The sequence below is a fragment of the Anser brachyrhynchus genome, assembly GCF_964034855.1.
Source record: "Anser brachyrhynchus genome assembly, chromosome: 1".
Classification (NCBI taxonomy): domain Eukaryota; kingdom Metazoa; phylum Chordata; class Aves; order Anseriformes; family Anatidae; genus Anser; species Anser brachyrhynchus.
Window position 1 is genome coordinate 41,948,155 of NC_137694.1, and position 18,806 is coordinate 41,966,960.

Consider the following 18,806-nt stretch of genomic DNA (forward strand, 5'->3'; position numbering starts at 1 on the left):
TATAAAAAAAAAAAAAAACTTGATATTTTTTCTCAGAGAAGAAATCAAAAACATGTTTTACTCTCTCAACCCTCTCAACGGATAATACTGTTGCAATCTTCATTTTGAGATGTTTGCGTTTCAGCAGGCTAAAACCTGAATGAACAGTAATTCTTCTGAAAAAAAATTTACTTGCTTTCTCTCTTTTATGTAGCTACATCCACCTCTGGCAAAGAGCAAGGTATCTTCTGCAGTGTCTTTGCTGAACAAAAAGTTAGTTACTGAACAAAAAGTTACTCAGTCATTTCTGATGCCTTTGATATAAATGCAATCATCTCAGCCTTAGTCCCACCCCCCCCCCAGATTTGTGTACTTTCACTGTCTGAAAATAGGCAACATTTTTTTCCCCACCGTGGTCTGTAGAAGGAAACTATTAATAATATTAATAATATTAATAGCAAGAAGGTGTGTTACCTCAGAGTTCATCTCCAGCTTGAATTTGTTATTACCATTTCCCTTTTTAGAACTAAGCAAAAGTATTGTATGCAATTGAAAAAAAAAAAAAAGCATCTATTTCATCACACTATTTGTGTTTTTCTTTCCTTGCTTTGCCACAAAAGACATTTTGTAGTACAAGTGTCATTAAAAGACCATCAGAATGAAATCTGACCTGTTTGGTCAAGCCTTTCCTCGATGTATTATTTTATATCAAAACCTGACAAATGGAATTTATGGCATTTCTTAAGCATTTGGAAACCTCTGCTGAGACTTTTCTTGCTTGGATACATTAATTATTCAGGCATTGTTGGCTGGACTCAAGTACTCTGCTTGATTTCAGCAGTTTATTTCATTTGATTAACCCCAAAGTGTTTTGCCTGCATATGATTAAATCCATGCAGGTCCCAGCTGTTTTTTGGATGCGTAATTTACTTTTTTTTTGTTTTTTTGGAGATTCTGGCTTTTTCCCTGGTGCCTGTGTTGATGTTGCTGAAGGGTAAATCTCAATACTAATTAAGAAAGGGCTGTTTTCAGTGCCGAAAATGTCCAACCAGCAGACTTCCTACATGATTGACAAGGGCTCAAATTCCAGTGAGCAGCCTGAACTCAGCCTGTTTGGAGGGCCTTTGATCAGTGCTTTGTACTGTATGAAGCTGAAGGGTGCATGCTTGTGAATTGTAGTAGACCCAGGATGCCACTGGAAAGCAGAGAGAGTTCTCTGGCTAATGCTCTTGTTTGGCCAGCCCTGAACCACTATCCTGCAGCCAAACAAGAAGATAATAGCAGCCGGCGAACAGAAAAGGTCAGCAGATGTACAGTCACTTCTTGCAGTCAGCCAGACCCCTCCTGGCCTCTGACACCTTCTTTCCTTCAGCCGTGTCAGGTGGGAGGACATTTATTTATTTATCTTTGTTTTATAGACCTGGATGCAGCAAGTGAAATGGCAAAGTGCATCAGTAAAGAGTCTTCAGATACGTCAGTAGAATGTTCAAGACAGGCTGTAAATCTAAGAATTGAGGTATTACAGATTTAGGAAATGTTCTAAATCAAATCTGTCATCTTCACACTGAAGTCATTCCTTGAGATTTATTTCTTCGACTGCTTCCAATGGGAATCTCATAAGTTAATAGAAGTCAAAATTAATCCACATATGATGGACCTGGAGATTAAGAGCTGTAATCATCTATTTGTCTGAGATGTATACAATATTAAAGACGGATACATTTTGCTGCAGATATACTTCCAGTAGTGCCTAGTTACATAACTAACCCTAGTATATCTCCTAGTACAAATGCTACATTCAATTATGAAAATGTAAGTTTATCTTTAGCAATGGGTCTGAATGCTATATTACATGGTATTCAAATTATGTATTCCATGAATGCAACTGCCATATCTAACACAGAGAGACTTCTGAGTTGTGAGAGATTGACAGTAATTTAGGAAAAAAAAAAAAAAGAAGAAAAAAAAAACCTTCTAAATATTTTTTGCTAGAATGAAAGAATGGATGTTTTTGATAAAGTTAACAACGCTCTGATTCAGAGGATTACTAATTCAATCAAAAAAATACCAATTTAATAAAAGTAAAATAAGTAACTAATTTGAATATTTAATTTCTCATTTCCATTTTTAAAGTCAAAGTTACTTCTTTCTATATGTTTCAATTGTTTTCATTTCTGGGTTACTTTGCATTTCACTGTTTATATGCAGTCATATCTTAAATGGGCATATATACATATATATGTTTTACAATATCCACACTCCTATATAAATATACAGTGTGTGTTTTTTGTTTATGTTTGGTAGGGTTTTTGCTGTTTTGTTTGTTTGTTTGTTTTTTCAAATGAACATTTATTCTTTTGTTACATGGTATGTCTTTTGGGACAAATATGCATAAAAATTCAACAAATGGGGGTTCTCTGCTGAATGAATAAATAATTGCTAGTATGGGGAAAAGTAGCACAGCTTATTGCTCTGAATGCAAAATTAATACCTTGTATTTCATAGAACCATATTATTTTGTAATAAACATTTAAAGTAATGAACAAAGTGCTTGAACTTTTTTCTTGAGTAGTTTTCAGTCAGTGGGCCTTTGAATTATGCTTCTTTATTACTAGCAAATGAAGACCCAATAGTCTTTATATCAAAGGACTTAGGAAAGATCCATTATCATCTTGATCCAACTACATTTAGGATGCAAAACTCAGGGTGTGCTACTCCAAGATACTATAGTCAAGGTTATATATTCACTGGCTGAATTTTACTAAGAATTCATAATTCTAACATGGCTATCTTTCTCTAAAGACTATCAGACAACAACTTGATAGTTTCAGTGACCTTTGCTGACATTCTCAATGATGCTTTTTATTAATTTTTCTTATAAGTTCCTTGTGGTTTATCCATGTACAGCATAAGCTAAAGTAGTAGCTATAGAGCAGGAAATTACTTTGCACAAATATCCATAGTTATGTACCAAAGAACTGCAGTTGTCACAATATAATTGTGAGAAATCAGAAAAAGCAATGCATAATTAAGCAAATGATTCCTCATTTCAAGCCATCAGTACCCACTGTTGGTAAAGCAGACCTCTGAGCCTTCCACTGAGCCACAGATTTTTTTTATGAGGCAGTGAAAAGAGAGCTCCATTAGTTAGTTTCCTGTTAAACACATGTAAAAAAGGGACATTTGGCTGTAGTTCTGTGATAGTACATCTACCATGTCTCTAACTGGGCTCTGGGACATTGATCATCAACTTCAGAATTAAAACACCATGAATTAGTCTGGATCTTTTTCAATACGCAACTGATTTTTCAAGTAAAATGTAAGTTTAAAAGCTAGTGACTTTTATCTTCTCAGAGTAATAGCTGAAGGCTGTAGTTTTCAAGCTAGCTAGAATAACATATTGACTGACAGATTTCAGACTTGTATTTGACACATATGCCAAGTTCATTTTGTTAAAATTATAACTTCAAGTATACAGCCAAAACTATGTATGTTAAAACAGGAATTTAAACAATTACAAGGTAATCCCTAGGAAATTGCATGTGTATCTAGCCTCATGTTTATCAGAAGTTAGTCCCTAGGGTACATATCCTTTAACGAAAGAGTTATCCCTAAGGCATACCTGCAGCTGCAGAAAGCAGGTAGTTTGACCACTCTACCCATAAGTAGCTAAATGCATTATTTGTCAATAATATCCTTTACACGATGTAAACTCCTTGTAATAAGGAGTAAGATACTGAAATCTTTATTGCAATCAAAAATTATTTTTAAAACACAAAACCCACATACCAGCATAACAGCTCTGAAAGTGGAGATGCAGAAATGAGACACTGTTGTAGATATGGTAATCATTTTTTATTTGAGGAACAATATACAGAGCAAGGTGGGAAAGATGTTAGATTTCTCAAGATTGTCTTTTATATTTACATGTATATGTATAAATATATTTATATTTTATATACGCTTTATGTTATTTTTCTACACACACACACACATATGTATAATCAATATAAGACAAATAGACCAAGCAATGACCTTTTATAATAAGAACTGTGATGTTTTCTTGTTTTATTCTTAGGATTACTTTGGAGTGTTTTATTTGGGAGCCGAAAACTTATATTTTAAGATAGAGTACCTGAATTCCTCTGTTGAAGTGTTCAGTAATTGAAAATAATCACTCCTGGGCTTCTGTTTGGGAGCAGTCTTCTTCTGGTCAATATATTAGTAAACTCCAAACAGGACTTTAAATCCATAATTCATTTCCAGGCTAAGCTAGGCTCCTTGGGGGCTAAAGAAGCCTGAGGAGCACTGGCCTCACTTGGCTGCTTCACATCTGTTCAGTCCGAGTTTAAAATTAATACAAAAGCATTGGAGAAGATGCGCTTGGAGGGGAAATAATAATAATAATAATAAAAAAGAAATAGATCTTTGAGAAAGCCCAGAGTAGAAGTGCTGGGTTTTACAAAGGCCAGGTATTGTTTGTCCAGTCAAAATGTACAAAGCCTCCTGTATATTCCTGGAAGTTTCACAGTGCATTGAAGACCCAATCTAACAACGAATGTTGTATTCTGTTACTTTCACAGGCTCATCTAGTAGCAGCTTTTGAAAAAAGCTTGGGAAATATGACCGGACGATTGCAAAGTCTAACAATGACAGCTGAACAAAAGGTACGTTTACCAAAGCAGATGCTTTAATGTGGAAAGCAGTCAGCAGATTATATTAGAGTTTTGTTTAAAAAACACTGAAAGGAAACAGGGACAGCTGTGACAATAAGACAGACAGATCTTTCTTTAATGGCCATTGCTATCAAATCTTCATAAAGCTCCAGTAGAATTAAACTCTGCAGCATCAGGTTTTCCCAGACAATATCATAGAAATGTTTGAAGATAAAATCTTTGTTTCCAGATTTTAATTAAAACATATGTGACTCTAGGTTTAATCCATATTGAAAGATCTTGTAACAAAGACAGATCATAACCTACTGGAGTGCTTCATTCCAGCCTGACAACATTGTCAGAATAACATCAGTAAATCAGTACAGAAAGGGAAGGACTCTACTTAAAGTAGAGTAGAGTCCATTCAGTGTAAATGCAGGTTGGGTATCCTATTTGCTTAGAAACAGTTTTGGTTTTCACTGTGCTGTTGTGAGTGTTGGGGAAAAAATCTAAACCTGATAGCTAGTAAATTTAACGTGAGGCTTTGTACCCAGTTGAGGATTAAGAGGGTGCTTAGCACCTACCAGGATTGAACTACTGTAACTGTTTTCTGCCCTTAGTCATTTTGAGCAGTATCCTGTAAACAAAAAGGCCTCATTGAGACAAGCTATGAAAGAAACTGTATATCTGTGAGCTATTTCACCGTTAGAGTCAGTGTAGCTGTGTATAAAAATAAAATTTCACAGTGTAGTTGAGCAGCAACAAATGAAAAATGGCAAGACTAATTGTGAAATGGATAGAAAATATTTGTATTGCTTGTGTTTTTTGCTGTTCGTTGTTGTTGTTTTACATCTCAAGCAAAATAAATAAATAGGAATTAAAAAAAAAAAAACTTTTGACTTTTTACAAAATATAATTTCCCTCAGAAGGTTTTCTTTCCAGAAGAGATTAAAAAGTGACATTGAAATAAATCATCTCATAAGCAAGCTTGTTCCCCAAAAGACTTGGAACATGTCCCTTCCATTCTCTTCTCTACTGTTGAGGTTAAATTCCTTTAATCTTCATTATATAAATAAGGGCTGGAAGGAGAGGTTTAATGATTCAGTAAAAGAAAAGCTATTTTTTAATTAAAATTGATGTTGCATTCTGGTACAGAACTCCCTGTACTGGAGTAGTTTTTCTTTAAACTGCAAGACAGTCACTGTTAAACATTTTTGTTTGTTTGTTTGTAATTGAATTATTAATGTTTTTTGTTTTTTTAAAGTTGGTTTCCATACAAATATCGTGATAACTTTGCATAGAATAAATACAAAAGTAAATATAAGTTGAGTTTAATATCTTCAAAGAGAAAAAATGAATTCTACTTGAAGTTAGTGTTGCCCTTATATTCACCCAAGCAGTCCCATGAACTTCATTTTGACCACTCTTATCTTTTTAGCTTAGATAAACATTGTTCTTGTGCCATATATTTCAAGCTCTCTTTGCTCTTCCCACAGGAATCTGAGCTTATAGAGTTACGGGAAACCATTGAAATGCTGAAAGCCCAGAATTCTGCTGCGCAAGCTGCTATTCAAGGAGCCTTGAATGGTCCTGATCATACCCACAAAGGTATGCTTTTGTCACTATTAAAATAAGTGCAGAGTTTCTCCCTAGGAAAAAAAAAGGCTAAGTCACTACTTTTCTGTTGTTTTCAGGACTCTGTTGCAAGGGCAAGCACATTCTGAAGTGAATGGTAGGCATTCTTGTGGGTTTCCACAACTGGAAACCTTGCATGTGCTTCCTACTTGCTGCAGAGTTCCTGGAGCTTTGTCTTCTCAAAACTGGGTGGCCAGGAATGAATTGTTGAGTGTCAAGAGTTAACCCTGTCACCATAGTTGGGTATTGAAGTTCTCCCAAGTCACTAGTGAAGTCTTACAGCAAAACATAGTTATACCTTAGAAATCCAGTGTAAGATGTAGGTTGGAAAGTTGCTGTAATCATTAAGAGACAGACTAATTTCAGTTTATTCACTTCACAAGGTGCCAAATCATTACAGGAAGCAGACATTTAAAATTCCAGATTCTGAATTAATGTTTCATTGCAGTTTAGCAAATGTTATATGATAAATATATATTTCAGAAATGTCTGTTGATAAGCAATAGCAAAGGAATTACTTGAAGAAAAAAAGAAATAACAGCCTTCATTTCTGAAAGTGCCATTGATCTTTCTTTAAAGAGGTCATTATTTAAATTAGATGCTCGCCCTGAGGTCATTTCACTGCATGACTTAAGTATAGCAAAGCTAACTTCTAGGAAGTAGAAAATAGCTTAAAAAGTAGTTTTCCTTGGAATATAGTGGATATGTTTTGCAAGAATATTTTCCAGTGATTAACTTATAGTTATTAGAGGCTTTTAAGAAATTGAAACTCAAAAGCCTCACCAATCTTTTTAATATTCTCCACTTCTTATTTTGTTTCATGTGTTTTTAATGAACTCTTGCCTGCTTATTTCCATCATGGTATATTAGAATGTAGCATCTGAATGCTGATAAACCCTGCTACAAGTCACATAGTGCCTATACTCCTCAGGGAAAACAAACAAACAAACTGTAGTACATGTGATGGTAATAACTCAACTAATCTGTCTGTAACAGAAGCTACTTTGCTATGAGGTTATGCCTGCATAGATTGCTGTGTGGGACCACTGCTTTCATGCCTCCCAGTCCAGAGGAGCACATAAGTGTTTTGTGTATATTCCCATTGACTCCCATGTGGTTTCTCATGGGCTGCAATATCTTGGATCCAAGCCACAATAAGAATCAATGCCATTTATGTGCATTTAGACTCCATTTGAAGAGTGGGATGCTGTATAAATATAAAAAATGATTATTATACTGAAGCAGAGGCTGTGTCACCTAGACAGATAGCTTTCAATGTATTTTGTTTTCTTTAGATTTACGTATAAGACGGCAACATTCTTCAGAGAGTGTTTCCAGCATCAACAGTGCGACGAGCCACTCAAGCATTGGCAGTGGTAATGATGCTGACTCCAAGAAGAAGAAAAAGAAAAACTGGGTAAGTGCTCAGCAGGTTTTAACCTGTCTTTTAGCTATTATGTCATTCCCTAGCGTGTGAGTAGCATAATGGCCCATTTCATCTACAATATTTGTGTGGGGCCAGACAGATGCAAAGCAATTCACTTGTACCCATACTGTGACACTACCAGCAAACTAAAAATTGTTGAATAACAGTGGGGAATTTTTTGCATAAATCAGGATAATTTAAAATAAAAATAAGAAGTGCAAATGGCCTTAAAATAGCTGTTATGACCCAAAATATCTCTGGGCCACACTGAAAACCTGTTTAATTTTAATTCAGCAGGAGTGACTAAAAAGCTTGAGTCAAATACTTTACCCAGCTTTGAAGGGAGTTGAAATCTGTTAAGAATTCTCATGTAAAATTAGTATGGTGTTTAAAGAAAGTAAGATGGTTCTCAGCTGGAACACACAAATACCATATAGTTCTAAGGGTTTAATCAAATACTTACATTAAATAAAGAAGAAAATATGTTTGTTTTTTTTTTAATATTACCTGCATAAACATTTGTTTTAAAATACTTATCAGCCTTCATTCCCTTGATTTGTAATTCCACACTCTTTCATGTTTCTGCAAGGTGAACTCTAGAGGAAGTGAGGTGAATATGTACCATGGAAAATTTGGCATGCATCTATAAAGAACCCTATCTTGGCATGATTGCTATTTATTTTGGCAGTAGGCTTTTATACCTTCTTAAAACAGATTATCTTGTATGTCTTCTCAGTTTGCCTCTATTCATTTTAATCTTAAAGTTTAGACTATAGAAAGGGGGAGTGTAGCCAAAATCCATTTCTTTCTTGTTAGATATCATGATCTGGAAAATATTTAAACAATGTTTCTCTGATCAGTGGTCACACTCCCCACTCTCCAATTATATCATGAACATAACATGTTTGAGTACCTCATTTTTATAGAGGTTTGTCATTGAGTTCTACTCAATTTTAAATCAGAACACCTTTCTGAAAATAAATAAATTAAACAACACATTTTCCCTAAAGATGACTAACTTCTGTATTTAGACAAAGGTATCAAAGAATGGGCTAGTTAAAACTCACTGCAAACAAAACTGATGTCATCTTGGCTCCTGAAGTAAATGGCTCTTTGGCTATTCTGTCCCTTTTCGATACTGGTAAGAGCTTCTAGAGAGAAAAGGCAATGCTTTCACATTCAAAGATCTTACTACTCTAAAGGAAACTGCAGCGAAGAGTAGATACCTTTCAGCTAACATTCTTCTCAGTAGTACAGCAAAGCAAGCCTCATGTCCCAGCTTAAGCCCTCTCGCTTGTGATCCAAATCGTAGCATTGAAATAGTTTGATCATTCAAATTTTTAACAGGAAAGTTAATTGGCAAACCCAGTAAATTGGACTTGTCTTTTCATTTCAGCATTTAGAAGGAGCAGGTTCTGCCTGCTCTAGATGTGAAGTGGTTATTTAAAGCCAGCCCTGGAAGGGAATGCCATGGGAATGGGATTCCACTGGGGCTTAATGGCTTTAAATGAGCACCCCTCTGCCATAGCTGCACCACTCATACCTGCACCTTTTCCATAGACTTACGTTTGCGCTGTGCTGGATTAATAAATGAAAACAAAACACTGTATCATGTTTTTAGAGATACTGTGTTGCATATGTTAATACCTTGCTTCTGTATACTGACCTCAGGCAGTGGCTAGGATGGCATCTGCAAACTAACTCTTCGAAACATGACCTGCATGCAAATTGCCGAGACAAGGAAAATTATCTTGCTCTATGTTTGTTTTCCAGCTAAGGAGCTCTTTCAAACAGGCGTTTGGAAAGAAGAAGTCCACCAAGCCTCCTTCCTCACATTCTGACATAGAAGAGCTGACAGATTCCTCCCTTCCTTCATCACCCAAATTGCCCCACAGCTCAGGAGAGTGTGGGGCAACATCAATGAAACCATCACAGTCAGCATCTGCGTAAGTTTCTCTCTCTTGGCAAATGATTCTTCCCAGATTGGATGGACTGTGAGACAGGCCTCCTCAAATGTGTTGCAAATCAGAAACCATTGCCAACAGCTGAGATCTTTTACTCCCTTGCTTCATTCATTTGCTAGGTTTCTTGCAAGTTTCACTCCATTTAGACACCGACAGCGTTTTCTTAGGATTTTCCTTCCTTTCACAGCCTTTATCAAAAATTATCTAGTGGTACAAATTTCTGTACAAATGAATATCCAAAAGCTCATGTTGTGCTCTTCCTGCACCATTAACAACTTGATCATATCCATTTAGTAAAGGCCAAATACTGCAGTTGCCTTTCTCCCCGACATGCTAAACAATGTTATTTTATTTTCCTGCTAGCTTTGGATTTTTACAAAATGTTCATCCTTTCATTATTACTTTCTCTATTTCATAACTCCTAACTTCTTTAAAAAACTTTTTCCTCTTCTTTTACAGCTTGGAATTCTTTGCAGGATGTTATTTTATTTTTTATTTTTATTCAAATCAACATCTTTACTGTGTCAAGGCTGAGAACAAGTCATCAATCAAAAGCTGTCTCATTTTGTCTTTATGAAATCATCTTTACTTGTTTTTTTGCTTGTTTGTAGTTTGTGGATTTTTTTTTCTTTCTAATACATTCTTACAGATTTCTCAGTCCTCATTCATATTCTTCCACATTTTTTTTTTCATTTGTATAAACTCCTAACTTTTTCCAGTGTGGGGAAATCAGACTCTTTGAATGCACTCTCAAATGCATACTACTGGTGCCAGCCTTCCTTTTCTTGTCCTGACTGAGAATAATCAGAGCACGACTATTCTTCCTTAAAGTACCCAGGGAATTCTATTGTAGTGACTAATTGCTGAGGTTTCAAGCAGAATTTCCCTGTGTTAGGTAGGTGCCTTTAATGATCAGTTTTTGATAGACTCGAAGGATTTTTATTACTAGGTTTAGGAATTTGACAGCAAATACTCCCACAAAAGGAACTGCTCCACAGTAAGTTTTTCTTTCTACACATTCTGTGCAACCTACTAAGGAGTATCTCATCTAGCTGTCTAGTTTTATTGTGTCTTTTATAGGAAACCTTTATGATTTCAGGTATATGTATGTTGTGGGGGGAGGATTTCTACATGTTTGGCACCCTCGAATCTCGTTTGTTATCAACTTTAAAATCACTAGTAAAAGACTTAATAGAAAGTGGCTGAAGTTAAACAGAACACTGTTCATCAACAACATTGTCTATTAATGATTCACAGAACTGCTTTCATAACCTTAAACTGTTTTCTTTCCTCCAACCCTGCTTTTTTCTCTGTCTCTTTGATTTGCTCTCTAGGTGTGCAGGTCCCTTGAATTTATCAAGGGCAATACTACGTCTAGTCTTTTATCCCAAGGCCTTCCCATTGTTGTCTCTGCGTCTGGACTTCCTAATCTCCACACAGTTCATAGACTTCTAGTTCTTCCTCTATAACATTTCTGAACACAAAACTTTCTGATCTTATTATACCCTCTCCCCCCCCCTTTTTTTTTATTGTGACCTTTCTACATAGTAAAACATAGGTTCCTTCTCTTCCATGGGGAGATCACATAAGTTGTATTTATTTAGATTAATTTATTTGTCTGTTATACTGATAACATTACTTTCTTTGAAAGACTGTTTTCTATTGCATCATTTAAAATTCTGTTTCTTTCAAGAGTTTTTGTAATTGACAGCAACCTCTGTTTAAATATCATGGCTTAGCTCCCTTTACCCAAAATAACCTAATTATTTCTGAATCCCGAGACTGTCACAAGGTAGAAAGAATAAAATTATTTCTTTCGTACTACCCTGAGTCATTGTCTGAAGTCAGATCAGGATTCTGAGCTTCTTTCTGTGACTGCTCAGGAATGCAACCTTATCTTTTTGGTTTTCTTCCTTTTGATGAAATCTGAACTTCCTGTTGAATTTCACAGTAGTAGGAGCTGAGTGTTGACAAGCTCCAGAGTTTGCAAAAGAAAATTTTATTCATACTTTCTGCTTCCATTCTGCTTGTGTTAGCAGTCTACTCAGCATCTTCCTGCTTCTTCCACAACCAGACCCAGGCTTTCTGCTTCATTTTTATCTTCTATGAAGCTGGCTTGTCAAGTTATATTTTCATTCCTTTTCACCCTCAAAATGCAGCGGGGAAAAAAAAAATAGCCAACAAATAGATACATGACTTCCCAGATGTCCAAGTTGCTATATGAGCTAAAATATGCATGTAAAGAAATTTTCCTTTCTTACTTTGTTAGTGTAGTTATGGGCACTTCAAACCAAGAATTGTACCATAATACTTGGAAAATAAAATCCTAGTAAATGCCTTTATTCATTTTTACTCACATTTAAAATATTTGTACATGTTGTGAATAATATTATTTTTCTTCTTCAATTTGCCATATTTTCATTTGCCATGAACTCATCAGCTTCCCCTTGCTTACAGTTTCTTTATATATTTTTTCTTTCCCTGAGTCTCATATTCTAAAACATTACCTTTACTTTCTTCCAATTGCATCTGTCCAATACGTGTGTATGCAGGTCCTCTCTAGGCTGGCCACCAAAGAAAAGGCAAAACGGCCATGTGATCTACAAGCATAGATCCCGGTAAAATTGAGTGTGGGGCATGGAATTGTATACTCAACTGCTGACCTGAAGAGTGCTGCATTTTCTTTCCCAAAATGCATTTGCATGCATTCTGGCAATTACATTTGAGCTCTGTTTCTTGTTTGTATATTAGTAGTAATAATCACAATAATAATACTTATTGTTATAAAATTTTTTTTATATTTAAATTGTTCTGCAAATATTAACTATTTACAGTGACAGTAATAAAGAATACGTAACATTTAGTGAATTGGCTGAAAATATTGCACAGTATAACAATGTATTCAAAATTCAGTGTTTTATTTTCTATTGGTTCTATTATGCAACAGATTTAGGTCTGATAGACACATAGAGCCAAAACAGTCTGAAATAGGAACTGGACAGGCTGGATGCCTAGGCCAGTCATGTTTTTATCTTTTCTCAGAATAAAATGGTTTCTTCCCTTAAAATTAATGCTTACAAAAATAATCATATGGAGATTGCTTTTAATCCTATCTTTCAGTGAAAAAAAAAAAAAAAAACTATGAAAAAATCCTGTTATTTCAGACACCATATATTTCCAAATGGCAAACCATAGGCAAAAAGACAAATCAAAATCAGTACAGATAAAATCTTCTAGATCATGATGTCAAGGTCTGTCTCTTTGTGTACTGTTCAAAACAGAGAATATTGTTATTGCCTAATGATCTGTACTGCATACTTCAGTTCTTACTATTGCTACTTAGGAAAATCATAACCTTTACACCAAAGCAACAATGCAGATATAAAATCAAGTTATAACCCATGGGTGATGCACAGTCAAAGAAAGACGTCTGAAAAATTTTTAACAGCTTTTTTTCACCATAGTGAACTATCCAATAAACTAAAGAGGTATAAACCAGGCTGATCATTTCATCTGGAGAGGTGTTTCTTTTCCTCTTTTTTATTTTTATTTATTTTTATTTTTTTTTTAATTTGCAATTTGAGCCTTTTCATGTTTGGATCATGATAGGATTCTCTCTTCACGCTCAGGTTTCACCAGCAGCAAGCATTTTCTGTACTTTGATATTTAGTAATGACACTGCTTTGGGGGGAGAACCTTCCTTTAATCTCTTGCCTGTTTCCTGCTCCTCCTTAGGATCTGTGAGTGCACAGAGGCAGAGGCTGAAATTATTCTTCAGCTAAAGAGTGAGCTGAGGGAGAAAGAGCTAAAATTAACGGACATTCGTCTTGAAGCCCTCAGCTCTGCACATCATCTGGATCAGATTCGGGAAGCCATGAACCGCATGCAGGTCAGTGCAGTAGTTTAAGTGATCACAGGGGCGCATACCAAAGGAATGCTTGGTGTATTTTCTTTGTTTTGTTTTGGGTACCAAAAAATGTTGATACAAAATAAACTGCTCTAATACAGTTGGACAATAGTTCCAACAGATGGGTATGATAAGTGTTCACTATTAGAATGATAATAATAGTCTTAGCATTTATATTAATAACTAAAATGTTTAGGAGTGATGGAAGAAGGTATTATCCGTGCCCGGATGATATTTGTTATCTAAACCCTATGGCTGGGGAAATCTACATGACAGACAAGCAAATTTCTACAGAACTTTAATGCTTCAGCCATGGGGGAAATATGTGCATACCCTCTCATCGTGTCTAATTCCTAACCTACTCATGGCTTGCAGAAGCAAACTATATGAAATTTAATTAAATTATTGTATCCAGCATCACTGACATTTTTTGTTGTCAGAAGATTTTCCCCTACACAAGGCTGAAAAAATATAGAAAGAATGTCAGTGTTCTTCTCTGGATCATGGAGCTTTATGGGACTCAGCTCTGTTGCCCACATAAAATTATCTAGTGTCACGGAGGGTGCCCAAAAGTATCCACAACATCCACACAGAGTGTGACATAAATCCTTCAGCAGATCTGTGCTCTACAGTCTTAAATCAGGCTACAAGGACCTAAACCAAGTGAAATCCCCAGAGAGGTTTGCTCTAGTTTGCTCACATGCCTCCAAAGTTTGAATTTCACCAAAGCTGAGCAGAAGCGACTACCTCAGATGCTGTCGCTGGTAATCATCACTTCTTCTCAAGTTTTCCCCAAAAGACACATCCACCTTGGATATGACAGACTTGGTGATGTTTTGGAGAACTGATGGGGACTGGGAAGGGGAAAAAGTTGGATTGGTAAGAAAGAAAAAAGAATACTGTGTGTATTCAAAGCATCTTAAAAATCTAAAGCACAGCTGAATGGAATACTGTTAAGAATTGTGTAATTAAGCAGCATACAGTGCAGAGTAGATTGAGATTACAAACCACATTTCATTGTAGTTCCTGATGTGAACCCAAGGCTAAACTGGGGCTTTAACCTCTTTTTTTCTGTCAATATTTGCTTGTTTGGCCCTTCCCTTTCACCTTCTTCTCACTTTTGCCTATATGATCTAATCTTTTTGTAGCAGTTGCATTTTTTGTGTGTGTGATGCCATCCCTTATGATTTACTTCTACAATGGGCCGGCCAAACAGCCTTCATAAAAGAATAGGACTTTTAGCAGAATGTTAATGAATGTGGAATTAAATGTGATGTGCAAAACGGTCTGCAAGAATAAGCAGTTGCTTTGTGCTACACTTCGTGAAGCAACTGAAAACTAGATCTAGCTAGTACCAGGCTGTTCCCAGGCTGTTTTCATTTTATTATTGTACATCCAGTAATCACTTGGCACCACTGAGGATTTAGCTAAAAAAATTTCCTAGTTGTGCTGATTCATCTGTCACTGTATGTTTTCATCAAAGGGGGTTTGCTGGCCATTACATGAACAATCTCATGTTTGAATGATCAGAAAGTCTTATCTGATACTAAGGAGGGTTATGAAACTATTAAAATATGAATTTCTATTTTATATTATTATTTTTTTCTCCTCTGTGAAGTTGTTGCTTAAATTTTGCCTTCAATGGCAATAATAATTTCTATGACCTTAGGAACACTGACATATCTAATATTTTAACAACTTTAACTGACCTAAGATTTTTGGTGATTAAAAATAACTTCTAAAACTGGGGATAGCTGAGGAATTTCTCATCACACTTGTACTGTAGTCAACAGTATTAGAAGCACAGAAAATTGAAGATTGTGGTGTTTAGGAACTGTCTCAAGGCAAAAGCTAGAACAAGGTCTTAGGGTTTTTTCCCTTCATTTCAGAAATGAAGGCAATCCAGCTTTCACTCTCTGGGTTTTTACTTCTGATACAGTACTGCCTGCTGCCATGAAACTGCTAAACCACTTATCTCCTGCAGGTGAACAGCAGGCACCAGGATAAGCACTGCCAGTGGTTTTCTGAAAGAGTAACCTCCTGTGCTTTTATGTTGATTTCTTATGAATACAGAATGAAATAGAGATACTGAAAGCTGAAAATGATCGTTTAAAGGCAGAGACTGGAAATACTGGAAAGCCTGCTCGGCCGTCATCAGAATCTTCAAGCAGCACATCATCTTCTTCATCACGGCAGTCACTAGGACTTTCTCTGAACAATTTAAACATCACAGAATCTGTAACATCAGGTAAACATAATTTGAGCACATGCATGCCTCAGCAATTAGTAAGAATTTATTAGTTTTCATCCTTTTAAGGGGCCATGTAGCAGAGGCATGCCTGAAAATTAATACGCCTCATATCACTCGTGAACATTAGATACATATTCACTAATCGAGATGAAGAATGATCTTGGCAGACATTTCTGAAAATTTAACTTTTAGAAGGCTCTGAATGCTAACAGCAGACTGCTCATTCTGTTTGCTCAGTTCCTAGCAGTGATACTCTCTACCTACCTAGTTTACAATACTATTTTATCATCTGTTTTACAAGTGATTTGAAAAGAGTAGTATTTGTTGCAGTATATGACAACTATAGATATATATATATATTCTCTTGTCCATATGGGACAAATGAACATAGTACATGAAATCTTCCTTCTTTATTTCCTTTTTGTTTTTGTATTTTTATTATTCAGTTAGCTCCCTTAACTTCTTTTCGTATTTGCAGCTGAAGCAGAGAGTGTTCTCAGTTAGCTTTATCCTTTACACTCTTTTTACGTAGTATATCTAGTTAGCCTATGTTGGACCAAATCACCATTCATGACAGGAACCAAACCCGCCTGCTTTATTAAGCACTCTCATTGTCTTCTGTGAATGAGAGAAAGCAAGCAGAACTGCGATCCACATCCTGAACATTAACATTTGATTATTTTCCATGTCATAGAGTTTATGATAATAAGCCTTCTACACTTGTTTTGATAACGTAGCCAAGAAACAGAAGTGCTGTCTCTAACATTAGAACCAGGAGCACAGCAGAAGCAGAGCAGCGCTCATTAGCGTAGACTCCACAGAAAGTATAATGCAGTCTCTGGAAGCAGTAAAAATGTGGGTAATAATTGTAGAAAGAGTCTAGGCAAGACTACAGCTGAGAACGTGCCAAACTGCCTGACTGTAATTTGGGTTGGCAGTTAGTTATATTATCTTGCCAGTCATTGATTACATGGGTATTTGAATATTTCTTCTGGCTAATATCAAATTTTATATGAAAATCAGTATGTATTTATTTACATCCCAACCATTTTTTATTATTATTATTTTTAACCAGTTTTAACTTTTAGAATGGATGAACTCAACTTGGACTGTGGTATACAACAGAGTGTCACAAAAACTGGGAGAAAACATTTACCTATTGCCCCTGCTCACACGTGTGCACACATTAAAATAAATAAATAAATAAGCAGAGTAGATTTTTTAAATGGTAATCATAGAAACTCTTTCATGAATAACAGCTATTAGCACTTTGTCTCTTGACTCTAACTCTGTGTAGATATAGGAATAAACATAATATAAGCTTTATATAATTTTCTGTGTTATCGGTTCAAAATGTTTTTCTAGCATGCGAAGTAATTACTTTTGGTTATAAGAAATTAAAGAAATAAGGGTGCCTAATGAGGAGTGGAGGATTTCATTTGATTATGAATCCAGACTTTTTGATCATCATGAGTATCATTTTGCTGCTGTGCCAGAGAACTTGGAAGGGTGACAGCTTCATACCAAGTCCTGTGGAGTTTCTGAGGCAGCTGAAGTACTATCAATCAAAAGTCCCTGAGATATGAAGAGATTAAACATGCTGGGAACTAACCTGAGAGAGATAACACAGGCTTTTTCTCATCACACTACAAATGCCATGGCACTTAGTGGGAGACCAGTGTGAACTGGAAATGACCAAAGCTATTCATTGCTTCCCAGAGGTATGACCAGCTCCTCCAGATAGGTGAAAAAACAGCAAACAAGAACGAGTACAGGAGTTTCTCAGTAGCGTTTGATGAAAAGTTTGCCAGAGCTCTAACAAAAGCTCCTCTGGGGCCACCATAACATAGCTAGGGATGGGGCCGAGCAAGAGGTAGTTAAAACAATTGGCACTCCCCTGAAATTAGACCCCCTTGGACATTTCTTCTCAGCCCCTTGTGTCAGTGAGAGAGAGCTCTCAGTAGTAGAGGGAAATTTTTGGTGCCTCATTCCTATAGACTTACAGAAAACTGCATTTGAAAGGCTACCTGAGGGTCATTTGGAAACGTTTCAGAGGAGGATCAGAGATATTGTAAATTGCTCTCAGATGAACTGTGACATTATGGAAACTCTTAAGGTTTGTCATATATGACAAAATGCAAAACAAGTGAAGTGAAACATTTAGTGTTGGTGGCACAGAAGAACTGGCTTCTGGGAACAAAACAGGCATAGATTTGATTTGTTTAAGCTCACAACAAAAATGCTTCTTCATCTGATCCATTAAAAATAAATAAACAATAAATAAGCAATCCAACAGAATCTGCTTTCTAGATCTCTACTTTATAGGTCTGGTGGTAGATTGTCAAAATTTTTATAAGGATGTATATATAATACATTCATTGAACTCATACTGATAAGCCTTTTTTGTTTTGGCTTTGAGCAAGTACTTACGTGACTAAATCTCACTGGCACATTCTTTAATTGGGATGATATCTAACCTTGTGCAAACTATGACATGAAGTCAATGCATTTCTTCAGTCACCACAATAAGAATGAGCAGGATTTAGGGTAGTGGATTACTGTGCTGACCTTTGAAGAAAATGCAAATCCATATTCTCTCCTAATTTATTAGTTAGTTTAAATGTCTAACAGTAAAATTGCTGAGAGAACTTCTAGAGGCAGCAGTTTTATCCCCTGCAATAAAGCTGCAGGCTCAGTCTTCAGTAAGAAATACGTCCATAATTCTCATTTTAGGAATTAGTGAGCAGATAGAGGAGCTAGAAACAGAGGCACAACACAGATGAGCATTGCTCTTTACCTCCAAGAAAACGAAAAGCTTTTCTTAGAGGAATGGCTAAATACAGGGTCACATATTCTGGAGGAATGCAGTGTGATTTTCTAATGGATTCTCTTTGTAAACCTGTACTGCAGGGGAAAAAAAAAAAAAAAAAAAACGCTTTGTCCATACCATGTGTACAGAAGGTAAAGAAATCAGCTGGAAAGAAATTAA

At 35.9% G+C, this 18,806-nt stretch overlaps 1 protein-coding gene across 43 annotated transcripts in view; it reads left to right on the top strand.

Annotated features, from left to right (window-relative positions):
- NAV3 (neuron navigator 3) overlaps positions 1–18,806 on the top strand; it is a 555,833-nt gene that overhangs the window by 521,904 nt on the left and 15,123 nt on the right. For 40 of the 43 annotated variants that reach the window (XM_080604524.1, XM_080604504.1, XM_080604505.1 and 37 more), the window contains 7 exons: positions 4,563–4,646; positions 6,131–6,242; positions 7,565–7,686; positions 8,285–8,305; positions 9,469–9,641; positions 13,395–13,548; positions 15,640–15,814. In XM_080604524.1, the coding sequence (XP_080460650.1) occupies positions 4,563–4,646; positions 6,131–6,242; positions 7,565–7,686; positions 8,285–8,305; positions 9,469–9,641; positions 13,395–13,548; positions 15,640–15,814 (841 nt within the window). The remainder of the gene's footprint in view (positions 1–4,562; positions 4,647–6,130; positions 6,243–7,564; positions 7,687–8,284; positions 8,306–9,468; positions 9,642–13,394; positions 13,549–15,639; positions 15,815–18,806) is intronic. The other 3 variants (XM_080604510.1, XM_080604513.1, XM_080604535.1) reach the window with 1 other exon arrangement.